The sequence below is a fragment of the Camelus bactrianus genome, chromosome 3 (genome assembly GCF_048773025.1).
Source record: "Camelus bactrianus isolate YW-2024 breed Bactrian camel chromosome 3, ASM4877302v1, whole genome shotgun sequence".
Lineage (NCBI taxonomy): Eukaryota > Metazoa > Chordata > Mammalia > Artiodactyla > Camelidae > Camelus > Camelus bactrianus.
In genome coordinates this window covers 27,116,394-27,131,855 of record NC_133541.1, presented here as the reverse complement: position 1 = coordinate 27,131,855, position 15,462 = coordinate 27,116,394, and the positions used below count along the sequence as shown (strand labels likewise).

General features: G+C 40.3%; 1 protein-coding gene across 3 annotated transcripts in view; it reads right to left on the bottom strand.

The window, feature by feature from the left end:
* The window catches only part of SLC1A3 (solute carrier family 1 member 3), a 75,142-nt gene that overhangs the window by 39,378 nt on the left and 20,302 nt on the right, over positions 1-15,462 (bottom strand). For 2 of the 3 annotated variants that reach the window (XM_074357157.1, XM_010956976.3), the window contains exon 3: positions 14,372-14,509. In XM_074357157.1, coding sequence (XP_074213258.1) covers positions 14,372-14,509 — 138 coding nt within the window. Of the gene's footprint in view, positions 1-13,918; positions 14,021-14,371; positions 14,510-15,462 lie in introns of those variants that run through there. The other variant, XM_045518068.2, reaches the window with a different exon arrangement.

Genomic DNA, 15,462 nt, shown 5'->3' with positions numbered 1-15,462 from the left:
CAAAAACTGATTTCAGTTGTAAAAATAAAATAAAATGGATGATTGGAGTCTGGATATTTAAGGAAATAGCCTTTCAGTCAAAATTTGACCCAAATCTGCCTTTTTCTAGTGTTGACAAAGATCTCTTTCCATAAAAGAATCATGGATTCTATCTTAACTTTTATAGGTACTCTGTGGTGTAACTAGACCAGTGGGGAGATTGGCAGGAATAATGCGCTAAAGTAAAATTGATTAAATTTCTTTAATGCATTATTTTATTTTGTTTTCACTTTTTAAAATTACATTTTTGTTTTTTTGGGGGGGGAGTAATTATGTTATGTTTGTTATGTTATGTTATTTATTTAACGGAGGTACTGGGGATTGAACCCCGGACCTCGTGCCTGCCAAGCATGGGCTCCACCACTGAGCTGCCCTCCCCTGCCCCTACATTTTTTTTCCGAACTTTTTTTTTTGTTGTTGGAGGAGGAGGTAGATTTTTTAAATCATTTTTTAATGGAGCTACTGGGAATTGAACCCAGTGTGCAAGCTAGGTACACACTCTACCACTGAGCTATAGCCTCCCCTCCTCTTTAATACATTTGATCTTTCTCCCTCTTTGTCTTTTCTGAGCAAAGTTTGGAATCATTCTGAATGCCAAAAGAAATAGTCTACTTAGCAAAAGATATATTTGAATTTGAGTGTATCGAGATTGAATATCAAAAATGAACATTTATTTGGAAGGATTAAGTATTCTTTGTTCCAGAGAAATTCATGGCAGCTAATTTTGCCTTTTGTGTATTGAAAATAATTATTTTATTCAAATCCTTTTAATAAATTGCATTATGACTGGCACGTGGCTGAAAATAGGAATTGGTTACCAGTGAGTGTTAGTTGAGTACTCACAGGACTCAAAGTATTAAGCAGAAAATGGTCAAATTAGATTCTTACTTGAAACTGCAAAAAGAAGGACTGCATATTTCAAATAGAGTAATTAAAGAAGACAAGTAAAAACCTAAAAGTTAGTTATGCAGAATCATGACGATTTCTCTGCCTCTCTTGGGTGTCAGCATGAGGTGGTCAAAGTCTAATGCCATTACAACTCTCACAAATACGTATTTCATAATGATATGCTGTCATACGGAACCTATATTTTATTAGAATGGATACATTTTGGCTAGTGACACCAGGACCGTGGACAGAAATGATTTCAACGAGAAGCATCCCATGGGACCAATTCGACCCCTGACCCTTACATCCTAATAGCACAAGGAATACGGGTGGATGTAATTTACTCTTAAATTCCTGCCCACGCCTCTGCTTCCTTCACATAGCACATCTATACTTTACCCAGGCAGGAATTTTCTTGCACCTCCAAATTTGCAAGGAATATTTTTTTTTCTCAAAAATATTCTTTGAGCATTATTTCTGAGTATTCCTGAAATAGAAACACTAAAATAGGAAGTTTTCAAAGACTGAGGAACCACTAGGAATTTTCTCCTTAAAGAGACCACAAATATGATACCACAAATTGTTTTCCTTCTAATATCCCACTCCCATTTCCCAGCAGGGAGGTTAAATTGTCATTGTCAACATGCACAGAGTTGCAGAGCACCGTGCCAGGGTGGTACCTATGGGGGAGCATGACTGCAAAGCTTAATCAGAGCGGAGACGCGCTGTCTCCCTTCATGCAGCTTGCACTTGGGGAGGACACTCTGGCCCAGAGCCACCCAAAGCAAATCACAGGGCTGGCGGATTAAAGCGGACACACATACCAGAGTGTGGTTTGTCCAACCACGGGGGGCAGACATGACTGAACAATGCTTAACATTTAGATTTCCAAAAAGCTTGGGGTATTTTGTTTATTTTTTGAGGGTTTTAATCTTATGCCCCTTGTGTGGCTTTCGACACAGAAAAGGATAATCTGAAACAGCAAAACAAACAGAGGAAACCAATTGTTAGGGGGAAAAAAGCCAGCCTTTGTTATCAAGGATAGTCCATGTAATACTCTATCAGCGTTCTTTAAACTTCCAGACTTCCCTTGGTCAGAGCAATAATCCATCCTGTCTCTGGCAGCAGCACCAGTGCCGCCATCCTTGACACCAACTTCAAAAGACCCAACCATCTTTAGTTTTCCCTCAACAATGTAGTTGTGTTTCTTTAAAGAGTGGTCAGTGGCTTAAATTTCCCTTACAGCAAAAAGTCTTGGGGGTGTACTTTAATGTACACAGAGGAATGACTTGTAATTAGCCTGTAAATTACTTATATGTCTGTAAGAGGATGTCACCATCAATGCAAGAAGTTGCTTGGGCTATTAACCTTATTCAGGTGTAAAAATTAGCAGTAATCAGTATCACAACGAACAAGCTCATCAAGCAGAAGTAAAACTCACTGCTGGGAATTCAAGAAATGAGATGGAAGCTGAATGAAACAATCCCCAAATTACTGAGAATGGTCAGCTGGCGAGCTGCACTGTCTTACTAATGGGCAAAAGGCAGTAGAAGTCATTCGTCAAAGACATAGCTCAAGATTCGGATTTGAGTGTTTTAAAAAGGGGAATGTCCTAAAAGAATGGAATTTCAGGGGCTCTTCCTGAATGACCCGAGTGCAGATCACCTAAGGAAGCAAATGCTTTCTTTCTGAGTTGAAAATAAGTGACTCAGAATCTTAGATCATAATGAAAAGAATTATAATGAATATGTAATTCAATGGTACTGTGAAAGATCTGAACAGAACTTCAAAAATGGGTGCCATTCTGTAAATTAAGATGTACCAGGCCACTGAAGGAGCCTGTAAAACCCACTTCAAACTAGTCAGGTTTGTATCAGCACTCCAGGCTTAGCATCTACATTCCTTGGAGGAAATTCGAGTATGTAATCCAGAGGTCCTCTTGCTTCAGTCTGTCTCTTCCCCCACCCCCACCCTCACCCCAACCACCTCTTCAGGGCAACCACAGGGGCCGCTGAGGAATGTCTCAATTTGGAGAGATTTTCTGATCACTGCCCTCAAGACTTAACATTCTGGATAACCCAAGCATCTGTGCTACACATTTCCAAAAGTAAAATGCAGGCACGGAGAGAAAGCTATCTGACACAAGCAGTGTTATGATGTCCTTCGAAAGCTATGTGTAAAACCCCAAGCTGTGGTAGAGTAGATTAATAAGGAAGCAAGCATTGAGAATGCCCCTTTCCAAAGAACTGACATTAAAATGTTTCACCTATCTTATTTTTAAAATGCTTAACTGTGTTAAAGATTATATAACATGAAATTTACCATCTTAAGCATTTTTAAATGTACAGTTCAGTAATGTTAAGTATTTTAAGCCTTTCTAAAAATTAAGCTGATTTTACCTCACTGTAATAAGAAATTAATGCATTATATTTTAATGTATGAAGTTATGGTTAAGTCTACATACATTTTAAAGGATTTCAATAATTATTTAAGTATAACCAAAGACTTAATATTTGAATGTTACCTTTTTTGAAATGTAAAGTGCGCAATTACAATAGCCAGACACATATCTTATGACCTCAAAAGTTTTAGCTTAAACATACATCTTTTACAGGTAAAAGCAAAAAAAAAAAAAAAAAAAAGACATAAGTGTTGACGAGAATGTGGAGAAATTAGAACCCTCGTACACTGCTGATGGGGATGTGAAATAGTCCAGCTACTTTGGAAATCAGTCTGGCAGTTCTTGAAAAGGTTAAACAGAGTTACCATATGACCCAGCAATTCCATTTCAATGTATACACCCAAGAGAAATGAAAAAACACGTCACTGAAAGTTCATAGCAGTGTTATCCATAAGAGCACCCTCGCACACTGTCAAAAAACTCGAATGTCCACCCACTAATGAACAGAGGAATAAAACATGATATGTCCATACAATGACTCTGTGAATACACTAAAAGCCACTGAATTATACACTTAATATGAATAAATTGTATGCATGTGAATTATATTTCAATAAAGCTGTTAAAAATAAATGCCATCTTAAAACGGGATAAACCAAAGTCAACCAATATCAAGAAGTAATTTTAGGAACACCATATAAATAAAAGAACCCTTCTTTCTATCGTAAAATAGATTTCTATTGTTCCAAGGAACAAGGGGAGGTTAGTGGTGGAGGGCAAGGTTTGGCAACAAGGATGTTTTTAGCAGTTGAAAGTCTGATAGGCATTTGCTATATATATATCTTTCACATACGGAAAATGTGCTTATGTGATGTATACAGTGCTTTTCAGGCACTTGACCTCCCTTGGTAGTTGTTAAGTTAGTGTTCAGATGTTTATTTAATGGGAACTATAGTGATGTCAGCCATGTTCCCACAGAACATCTGTTTTCTGCTACAATCAAGTAATGATGCCATTGCCCAATTCCGAGGTTAAAAAAAATGAATAAATTAAAGTCAATAGACTGAATTCTCTCAATTTAAAGACTTTTAATTATACGTTTTTCTTTAGCGTTTCTTGCCTCTATTCATGTGAATGACAGCAGAAAAGGGGCTTAAAAACTATGAAATATTATACCTAAATGTTAGAAAATTTGAAATTGTCATCATGCTTAGATTTAATAGCTTATCCTGTTTATGGAAATATGCTCATAATTTTGTTCTGGCATTGCCTAAGAGCCATATTTTCTCATAGTACATGTGTTCCTATGTCATACAGAATTCAGTATGTAAACATTTTTTTTTTGCGGGGGGAGGTAATTAGGTTTATTTCTTTTTAGAAAAGGTACTGGGGATGCAACCCAGGACCTCGTGCAAGCTAAGCATGCGCTCTGCCCCTTCAGCTATACCCTCCCCCCAATATGTAAACATTTTCAATGTAGCCATAAAATGTTAGGCATTTCTAGTGTGTTATTCTTTTAAATGTTTAAGAAAGAGCTACTACATTAATGTCTGGCTCTAAGACTAACTTTGGGGTCCATGCCAAAGGAATGCTTTCAGATGTCATTAAACATGGGTCCCAAGATAAGACTACCAAATTCTATCCTAAAATTTAAAAATACAGCAAGATTCTAGTATAGAAGCTACTATACTATACAATGTTTGTTTTTCTCTTAAATAATTAGTGTTTAGGTAAGACATGCTGATATTAAGGATTTTATGGTATGTACATTACAATTTAGGAAAATATCATGATATCCTTTTGGAAAAGTTAGCTTTATTTGAAACTACAGCTTGGAGCACAAACCCCTTTGAGAACAATGCATTCAAATGACAGCTTAACTAGAAACGATCTCGTTGGGAAGCCTTAGAGTACAGAAACAAGTTCAGGAAAAGTTGTAAATTAAAGAGTTACCAACAGTAGAGGCACCATCAGACTGCAGTACTTTTCACAGTTGGAAGGACTTTGGAAAAAAACATACATACAAAGCTATGCACACATGTACACACACTCATATTGTGCTATAATGAAAAACTGTCCCCAGATTTCACCGCATCCATATTTTATTACACTGTCTCCTACTAAAGACATATGTCCTGGCTGTCTGACAGTTGTGGTAATTAATACAAAGCACCGGTAGAGAAGATTGTACCATAAGTGGAAAGAAAGTAAAGAGCTTGGTTGGCAACACTTTTAAGTGACTGACAGCTCTTGGTGTGTATGGATGGGTGTGTGTGTGTGTGTGTGTGTGTATAGTAAGACATTAAAGAAACATGAAACAGGTTAAAATCATGTCAAAATATTGTGCCTGTCTTCTGTGTTCTTTGCTTTTAGAAGCATAATGAAATACTGGTATTTGCTTCAAAATAATCCAGTGGTGTGAAGGAGTGTAGGCGGGGAAGGGGATCCAGGGTCATTATAGATGAGACAAGATTGCATGTGTGTGTTTGTGTGTGTGTGTGTGTTTTCTCCTAACAGTAGTGACAACTCCTTGTAATATGAATGTCATTTCAACAGGCTGGATCTAAGAGGCCCACAACCATTTTGCCATCTTCCTCTTCTTGTGGAACCCTTTCTAAATGATTAGCCAAGAGCTTCTTCTGTCTTATTTGCTTGCCGCCAACATCACAGGGCTCAGGCACTGGCCACCCTTAATCCAGTGCCCTGTGAGAGGAAACCCCCTTAGTAAATTAGGGGAAGTTTCTTCTCCCTGAGGAAGAACACTGTTTAAAAAAGTAAATATAAAGATGGCAAAACCTATTTCCCCATATGAGGAAATGGACATCTGAAAGCAGTGTTAACTGGTAATGTAGATGTTGATGGGTTAGCAAACCGAGTGCAGTCACAGGTGGTGCACCGGCTTCCAGCCTGCGGATCTGGGATTATTGCAAAGATCTTCCCCATGAAGAAGCTAAAAAGTTGTTTATCTTGCCTGGAGAAATGAATTGGCACAAGCATAAGACTTGGGAACCTAGATTCTACCCATATTCAAAATTGGCTGGATCATTCTGGCAGATCTATCTGTCCTTCAGCAGAGAATACCACTGATCCAAAGCCTTCCTTCTGCTCATCAAGACCTACTAACCATGGAAAAGAAGGAAGATGAGGTACTGTCCTCTGAAGACATACAATCCATGACATCGTCACAGAAAGCCTTGTCTGGCAGTAAAATCTTTCTCTCTCTCTCTTTTTCCTGTTGGTAGAAAGTCTAGCATCATACAGAAGTCTTTTATAATGGAATACATGTTCCCCATCATTCCCAAGGTGAATGGTTCTCCCAACAACAGTCCATTCAAATCAAAGTCAATAGACTGGGTGACTGTATACATCCTTAAGTACAAATCTCCAGTAAGAATTCATCAGAATTCATCATCGCTCTGCTGAAACCCATTATCATATCAACAGAAGAAAAGCATCTCTTTCCAACACCTCCCACAGAGCTTTGAAAGAAATCAACAAATTGGTAATAACACAGGGAAAAAAATTTTTTTTTAGAGAGTAATTTAATTTTAAAGGAAGCTTTAATCGTTTCTTTTTAGGTTTTTTCAGGAAACTTTCAAAAATGTCTTACAAACCAGAATTGATCAAAACCACAGGCTACCTTGAAGCTGTTGAAATTCACAGATAAGAATTCCCAACTCACAGAGGCTCAAGCCTTCTAGAAAGTTAAATCTCACACAAAGCCTTGAGCCTGGGGCTTCGGATCTTTCAAGAACTGCTCCATGTTTACCACAAAAATTTTTCCACAAACATTCAATTCTGAGGGGTTAGGTGAGCACAGGCTGAACCATTCTGAGCCAGAAGTTTGTTGCAGCCGATACAACGGCTGACCCAATCCCAGCTGATGTTAACAGAGGGTCTGGTCCTGGTGACTGTCCCTATCTGGTCATGTGACACCTGGAGCACTAGGGTCAGTTCTGAGAACACAGTGGGGTGTAGGGAAGGGCAGCCAGGTCAGTGAAGGGCCTAGAAGGGTTGGGTACATGAGAAGAATTGGGACAGAAATTCTAGGCTGTGCTCAGGTGCGCCCTCCTGAAACCATCTGAAGACCCATCATCCTTTATTGCTCCATAAGGCACAATTAGGACCACTGGTGGGTAGACCTCACAGGAGACAACTTCAGCTCAACATCTAAGAATGAAACTTCCAGGCCACAGTGATGGCCTTCCAGGGGTGCTGGAGGGGGTTCCCGCTCTGGGTGCCAGGTTGCACACAGTATTACCTCTACTGGCCTTCTAGCTCGGGGATCCTCAGGTCTCTGGGCTCCCCTCCTGAAAGCTGAGTGGCTCTGCTCTGAAAGGGAAAGTTTCTGTGGCTGAAACTCTGTCAGGTGCTTCTCCTCTCTGGCTTCCCATCTGTGAGGCCACTTTCTCCAAGGTTGCTTTTGTTGGAAACCTCATGGGGCCCCACCTCTGGCCCTTACCTCATTTAAGGGTGAGTCAAGTGTGAGGAAAACAACAAAAAACGCTGCTTCTTCCCTGCTAATAGAGTTGTTTCCTGACTAGGGAGCCTGAAAACTGGAGACTCAGGAAGGGGGATGGCCTGTTACTCATTCCCTACTTTGTCCCCCACTGGGCTTTTCCTCCCTGGGTCACTGATCCTCTGTGACATTACAATCACAAATCTATCTCCCAACCAGACTTTGAACTCCTTGAGGTCATGGGCCTTATCTTCCTCATTTGGTATCCTCAGGTCCTAGGAAAAGTGGCTGGTATGTAAAAAAAAAAAAAAACTCAACAGATGCTTATTGAAGAAAGTTGTCCGCAATGGAAAGATGGACATTTTCTGTGACGGCTAGACTTAAATGATTTTGTTCTTATTTTACTAAAACCCAAATCCACTAAAAAGAAATCAACAAAAAGCATTCCATTACCCAAATTTCCTTTCTACACAATGCAAAGAAGCCAGGTGATCTCTCTAGCCCGCAGGTGGGTCTTCCCATTATCTCCGGCAAGCTCCCTCTCGGATGGACATTATTTAGCCTCCCTTCCCATGTGTGGAAACAGATCTAGAGAGAAAATCAACCAAGGCCAGCCCGTTGGCTTTAGATGAGCTGGGCTGAAGCTTCTTTCTGGTTGGCTTGTTTCCAGGCCACCATGAAGTGTGTTCGCGTGTTGAGACAGAGACTCAGTTTGATTAGCCAGAGAGGCTCTGCTCACAGCGTGGAAGCAGCGTGTAGAATTTGCTGCCGCGTGGATTCCAGGGTGCCACACACTGGAGCTGAGTTTCTCAGGAAAGACCGGGCGGTTGTATAACCAATGATAATATTTAGAATTAAATATGCAGCTGTGATAAGGTAATCACATCTCATGCTGCAGGGCAGAAACCAATCCCTTCCAGTGGAGAGGAAGGAATTCTCCCTGGCCCCCATGTTCCTTGATTAACTTCATGGTTTCTTTAATTTAGCCTTAATAGGAAAGTGATTGCTGCACGGATCATAGACAAATGAGACCCATGGAATCTGGAGGCTTAGTTACCTGCCCCTGAACTGAAGCTCTTCTTGTTCTAGAATTTTCTTTTTCTATGGTGTAGACCACCAGGACAGCTCTTACTGCTAATAGGTACCATTAATTGAGCACACACTGTGTGCAACACGTAAAGTCTCTGAGCAGCCACATGACATAGGTACGGACACTATTTTCACCTTCATTTTACAGGGAACAAAATGCAGGAAGGACCAAAGAAACCCCTCCCCACCCGAGATACTTTTTTTCTTCTTCTATGAAATGTACATGCGAGGGCAAAGGGGAGAAATCTACAGTCCCTTTTCTTGTGCATAATGCCTGGAATATTTTAAGAAGGCCTCAGCTATACACCAGGGCCATGGCAATGAGTAGTTCAAAATACTAAATTTTTCTTAAATGCTTTTGGCTTTCATCTTTGCAAGCCCTTAACAAACTCTTCACATGTCCAAGAATTAAGAATTGTCTAGCTCATTTTTTTGCCCTCTGGTGTTAAATAAGATGACAAAACTTTAGCTCATTCTTACTGTAACTGTCATGTCTCTGAAGCTTAGGGTCATACTATGAGTTATAACATTGTCTTCTCTACTTTTATTTTCTCTGGTAAGAGAGCCCTTGCTGGTGAGTGTAGCTTGTTGGCTTCAACTATAGTCAAGTCCCACATCCCACTGAATTCATTGCCCTATAGATTGGAAGGAGGCTGCCTAAGAAGTATGACATGTCACAGAGCTTGCCACATAGAGGAGGGGTTATAGGCAGGTGGGTGGGTTTTTTTTCCCTGTTTAAAAAATATTGTTTCATTTTGGCTACAAAAAATAGTCATTAGAGTTTTCTAAGGATGAATGGGTTCCAAAGATCTTTTGTCTTTGGAGATGTTTAGGCAGAAGCTGGACAATGACTTGGAAGGGATACTGCAGGGACAGTTGGACTAGATCAGGGTTCCCCCAGATGGGGTAAATTCAGTGGTATTTGTTTATTCTGGTGGTACAGAAACCCCCTCCATAATTAATATTATATCACATAATAAGAAAATCTTTCCTTTCAATTCGCTTTTAATTCCCTGTATCACAGGAAAGACAAAGTCTTATTTTGGTACTAATTTGCAACCTCCACGCACACACATTTTTTTTTTTTTTAACAATGAGAGTCAGGTCTCAGGCTCTCAGAACCTTTGGACCTCAACAGTATCAATTCAGAATTTCATTATATTGTAAATTACCTTCCTCAAAAGAAAAATAAAAGGAAATTTCCATTTTCTGTAATGATTTGAGGCGCTGGCTTAAAGACCATCTTAAGTAAATGAGAGTAGACGTGGTACACATATTACTTTGGGATGGAGATGCTATGAGTCGAAAAATCAGACTTGGGATCATGTTCTTAAATCAATCAAACATCTTCTTTCTGAATACAGAGGACCAGCCTTACTTCCTTACACTAGTTGGAACTGGAATTTGCTTATGTATGTTGTGTGATTTAAGGGATGTGGGGAACCCCCCCAACATATCTCTCAGGGACTATATCTTTCTGTTCACGTGTCCCTGTTCCTAGCTTGATATTTGACATGGAGCTCAAAAAATAGCTGTTAGTGAATGAAACGAACTAGTGTTAAAAGAGAAATTTTATCCATTTTATAATCCCACCTCCAGCGTGCCCGCCACTGGCCCAGACCCTGCTCTGCCTTTACTCTTCCTGTGGGCCCCCCCCCACTTTCACTTACAAAATGCCCACCTCCACAGGGGCTGTCAGAAATGACGCTTACATTTCCCCCTTCTAGAAAACTGCAGACACAAAAAGTTTCCTTTCGAGGTAAGAGATTGAAGCGGAATGCACACTTAGAGTAAGGAGAAAGCACTAGTTTCCTGAAAAGATTCTGAAAGAGGAGGTGATCGCTATGTCTACACAGAACGACCTGAAATGGAATTTAATTATTACGTCGTGGATTTAATCAGGGTAAATCATTCAATCCAACTCATATTTCTGGCATGATGTATCTAGTTTGACCACCTATCTTGACCAAATCAACAGAAATTGGCGCCAACCCCCTGTTTTATTGTGTAGTATGCTGGCACAGATGTATTCTTCTTATTCAAAACAAATAGGTACTTGAGTACAAATCTAGCCATTAGGCTTTTTCGCAGCTTCCCTCTGGCAGCTTCTGGAATGCTAGTACACACCAAGGATGTTTGGAAAGATTAAAATTTCAAATTTGGGAGGTGAACATGGCTTCCAGGGGCTGCAGAACCATAATTTACCAACAGGGATGTTTTAAGTATGAAAAACTAACTTAAATTTCTCAGACTTTAAAAACGATGAAATGTACAGAATCTTCTAAAACAAACCATCAAATGCAAACAATGCAATAATTTCATGCATAGCAGTTTGTCTGCACAGACCCTGGGATTTTTGAACTTGGAGCGTTGCGGTCTTGTGTTCCTGACACAGGCAGAAAAGGACAGCACAACTGTGACCACAACATGGTTATACACAGAAGATGGAGAGGTTTTCCACCAACTGTTAGCAGACAATGAATGTGGTGTTCAGTAGCTGATTCCACCTAGAGTTAAGCTTTGGCATGGAACTGCCAACAGTGGAATACGCAACACAGGAAACCCAGCAGTAGCCCGATGGCTGCACAAGTTTATCAGTGCATTTCTTAGTGTTAATAGCACCGACACTGAATCCTGAGTTCCAATATTGGTAGCCCAAAGGGTTGGACTGAGCCTACAGATGTGCTTAGCTTGGCTTGCTCTATTCTTGTTCTGTTAATGATACCAACATTTAAAAATCTAGAGGTTCTTAGACATTTCTGGATTTCTGGATTCTCTTGAGAAATTGGGAGGCGTGCCCCTTGTTGGCACATGGCAACAATGGGCTGGAGCTGGTAGTTTTCAGGTCCCTATTGCCTCCTTGCCTCCCTTTGTCTACATTATTCTGCAGCAAGTCACTTTCCATTATCATCACACTTGTCCCTGTTACTTCTCTTGTCAAAGAAAAATATTTCTCTGTATTCATGATTCTGTTATGTAGGAAAACAAAAAGGGCAGCTTCATATATATACATGTCACCTGCTTGGCCACTGGGTGAAAACTGGTTTGCTTTTCCATTCTCAAATAGAAGACCCTGACTTTGTTCTCTCCCTAGGCAACACATTCTCCAATCACATCTCCCAGCACACACAGGGATCCTCCAGAGGTGTGTGTAATTTACAGAATTCCCTCCACCCCCTCATCCTGCTTTGGTTTAGAATCATGATACTTAAAACCCTGAAGGAAATTCTCATTGAATCTATCATTCATTGCAATTGATCATAAGGATCTAAATTACCATGCAGTTTGGAAGGTATTCCTTTGAGACTAACACCTTAAAAAGATCTTTCGCAAACTAAATTAAGCCCCTTGTCTTAACAGTCCTGGAAAAGAGCGGAGACTCCTTTAATGGTCCCAGTGGCAGCCTTCCCAACTTCAATTAGGTTACATTTTAAAAGTTCATTTTACACTGGTTCTTTGCAGCTTATAATTCCTTTTTCTTTAACACCAATATTATAAATATTGATAATTTCTCCAAGGTTTACCCACAAATTTCTTTTTAACCACACAGAGGGATTGCATTATAGTGGGTTTTTTTTTCCCTGAAAAATTACTCAGTGAAAACTCTTTTTCCTTCAGTAAAGTTGATCTATTAAGTACTAAGAAAATATGAGGAAATTCCACTTCAAAGTCACTGTTAACTAGGACTGCTACTAAGGGAAGTAATATTTTCTCTAATTGTACCGAATGAAGGCTTTGCTCCCATAAAGGGTAACAAGGTGGGTTTTTCAGCACAATTATCTGAAAGCAGAAACCTCTGTACACTGGTCTCACCCTTGAAGAGATAGTATAAAGGAATCCAGGACCCCTCTGTTTGCATCCAGGAAACCTGTAGGCACTCAGTTCAGACTCCAGCCGGTAGAGATGGTGGAAAGGGAGCCTCTGCTCCACTAAATAAAATGGCACATGAGAGTTCTATCCTCTAAGTGCTTACTGCCCGGGGTGGAAAGGGAGCCTCTGCTCCACTAAATAAAATGGCAGATGAGAGTTCTATCCTCTAAGTGCTTACTGCCCGGACTTGTCTCCCAGAACAATGGCAGTGCCTGGATTATGAGGATGTGCCCTTATGTCAGCATTAATCTAGCTTCTGTGATAAGAATCGTGGCTGCTATGATTACCTCTGATCAGCAATGGGCCAGGCCAGTTTCAAAAACAAGCGCCCCCAAATCACCCTGTCTACCTGGTTGTCTTATTGTGGGCAATTCATCCTCCAATGGGAGCTTTCTGTACATGCAATCACTTGTCTAAACACCTGGACAAGTAGAAGCCAGCAGAGATCTGCAAGGCATCGAAAAAAACAAAAACTAACATAGTTTCTATCCAAGAAATGGCCAACCTTCCAAGGCATGTGGTAGTTAGAATCTTGCCCCAAGACTTTTGAGTTGTTCTATGAAGTTCTTATTATAGAGATCTTGAAAGGATATTATAAATATCCTTGAGAACTCCCTGGGAGGGGAAAAGATGCTCAGAGCCAACTCACAGAAGGATCTGCCTAAGGGTGGACGGTAAGCCAAGGAGGGAAAAGAAAACAGGGCCAGTAATACCTGAGTTCTGGGCTTTAGCTACAAACCTAGAAACCATCCTGCTGGGGCAGTGGCTACGGATATTCCTTCTCCAAGTCAGAGATGTGCTGTGGGGAAAGAGAAGAGTGGGCAGGAAGGAATGTACAGCAACATTCTTCTAAAACTTCTTGGCTCTGTCTGTATTCACCAATCGCATGTACCAAAACTCTTCAACCACGTCCCATGCAGGAGTAAATCGCTCTCTCTCTGTCATAGAAAATAAGACTCCTAGCCTGCAAAGCTTCCACGCCTTGAAAATCCAAGCGTCAACTGACAAAACATCTGGCTGGGGAAATCGCCCACCCCCTCCCCATTCTCCCACCAGCGTAAAAGGCAACGGGGGTGGGGGACAATGGAGAAGGGAATGAAATCATGCGGGTTCACCAGGAAAAGATACAGTGTTGGTGGCAGCAGAGTTGGTGAGTGTGTTGTGGGCATTACCTCTTGATGAGGCTTCCAAGAAGGCTCCCGCTCAAGTCGTGGTGGCTCTGAGAACAAGCATTCTTGCATCAATAGCTAATAGGCTGTCCAACCAGATGTTATCTGGGTGGGATAAGAGGGTGAGAAAACAGACCTGTTGTACGCTGTTGTCAACTACATCGCTGTGGTCAGAGGAGACTGGTTGTGTAGTGTTTAGCAGGGCGCCTCTTTCGTAGCGAGGCGGACCAGATTACGTGGCTGTTTCAATCCGTTTCCTCTTGTGATTGGTAAAATACGAGAGTTATAATCATTCATGCATTACTAAAGCCTCCTTTCCATCATTTCGAAGGGACTTTTATTTTCTAGAACAGAGCATGCATCCAGCAGAAACCTAAAGCATTCGTTTTTTTCTAAGCGATCTTTTGCGATAAGCACACTTGAAAAACAAAAACAAAACAAAACTGCATATGGTACCTGTGACGAGACTGGAGATGATAAGTGGTAACACCAACATCTGTAACATCCTCATCAGAAGCTCCCCAGGAAAGGAGAAGTACTTGACTTCCCGGTAACTCATTTTGTACGGTCGGAGGGTAAATCCAAGGATTGTACCTGAAAGAAGAGAAAAAGAAGAAAAACTGAGTCTTTTTTGAAACTGAAGTAACAGTCCTAGAGAAATAAGCAAGTATTTGGCTGGTGATCACTTCTGTCTGACAAGAGCAAATTTAGTTAAGCATCAAATATTTGTGCTGCTTGGGAGCAAGGGGTATGCTTATCTTCTCAGTCGTAGTCTGGAAAGGTCTGGCTGAATCCAGGGCTTCAAGTAGAACTTACAGAAAAAAAAACGTTCCTGATCATAGCAAGTAAAAAATTCCTTTGTCTAACTTGAATGCAGTGGAACCAATTTTGACATGGCTCAATACAGAGTTACGAAGATTGGGGCATAAGTTGGAAACAAAAATCATGTATCCATGAACAAAGCAATATATAGGGAAAAAATAAAACCTTATGTTGAAATTCTTTTGTAACAACAGATGTTAGAACTCCTAGTGCAGCCACTTACAAAGGGTGAAAAGGGGTGGTGTAATTTTATTTTTCCAATTGAAAAAACTCTTCTTGTTCACATTATTAATTCGTTTTCATCATCTCCCTGTCTGCACACCACACTTTCTGTCTACATGGTCATGATATTGCCTTGGCAACTGAATTGTACAGACTTGCTAGTTGCTGGCAAGAGAAGACTCCAAAATTAACAGAGAGTTTTTTTTCCCCATAAAACTTAAGGGAAAATAGGGGAAAGAGAGAGCAATTTTCCCCTTAATTTGATTCTGCTCCTGGAACTTTAAAAAATAGTTTTAAATCGTAATTTTATACATAAACCAAATTATGCATGATGCCTTTTGAAATGTTTGGTAATTAATGAATGTATTGAATAAATTTACTCCCTTTCCCTAATCAACTTTCCTTGCCCTCCAAATTTGCTTATTCCATTATCGTAAATATTTTCAAAAACTTTGCCTTGCTGTTACTAAAACATGTGAGTTATAGAGAAGTGCTGAGTTGTC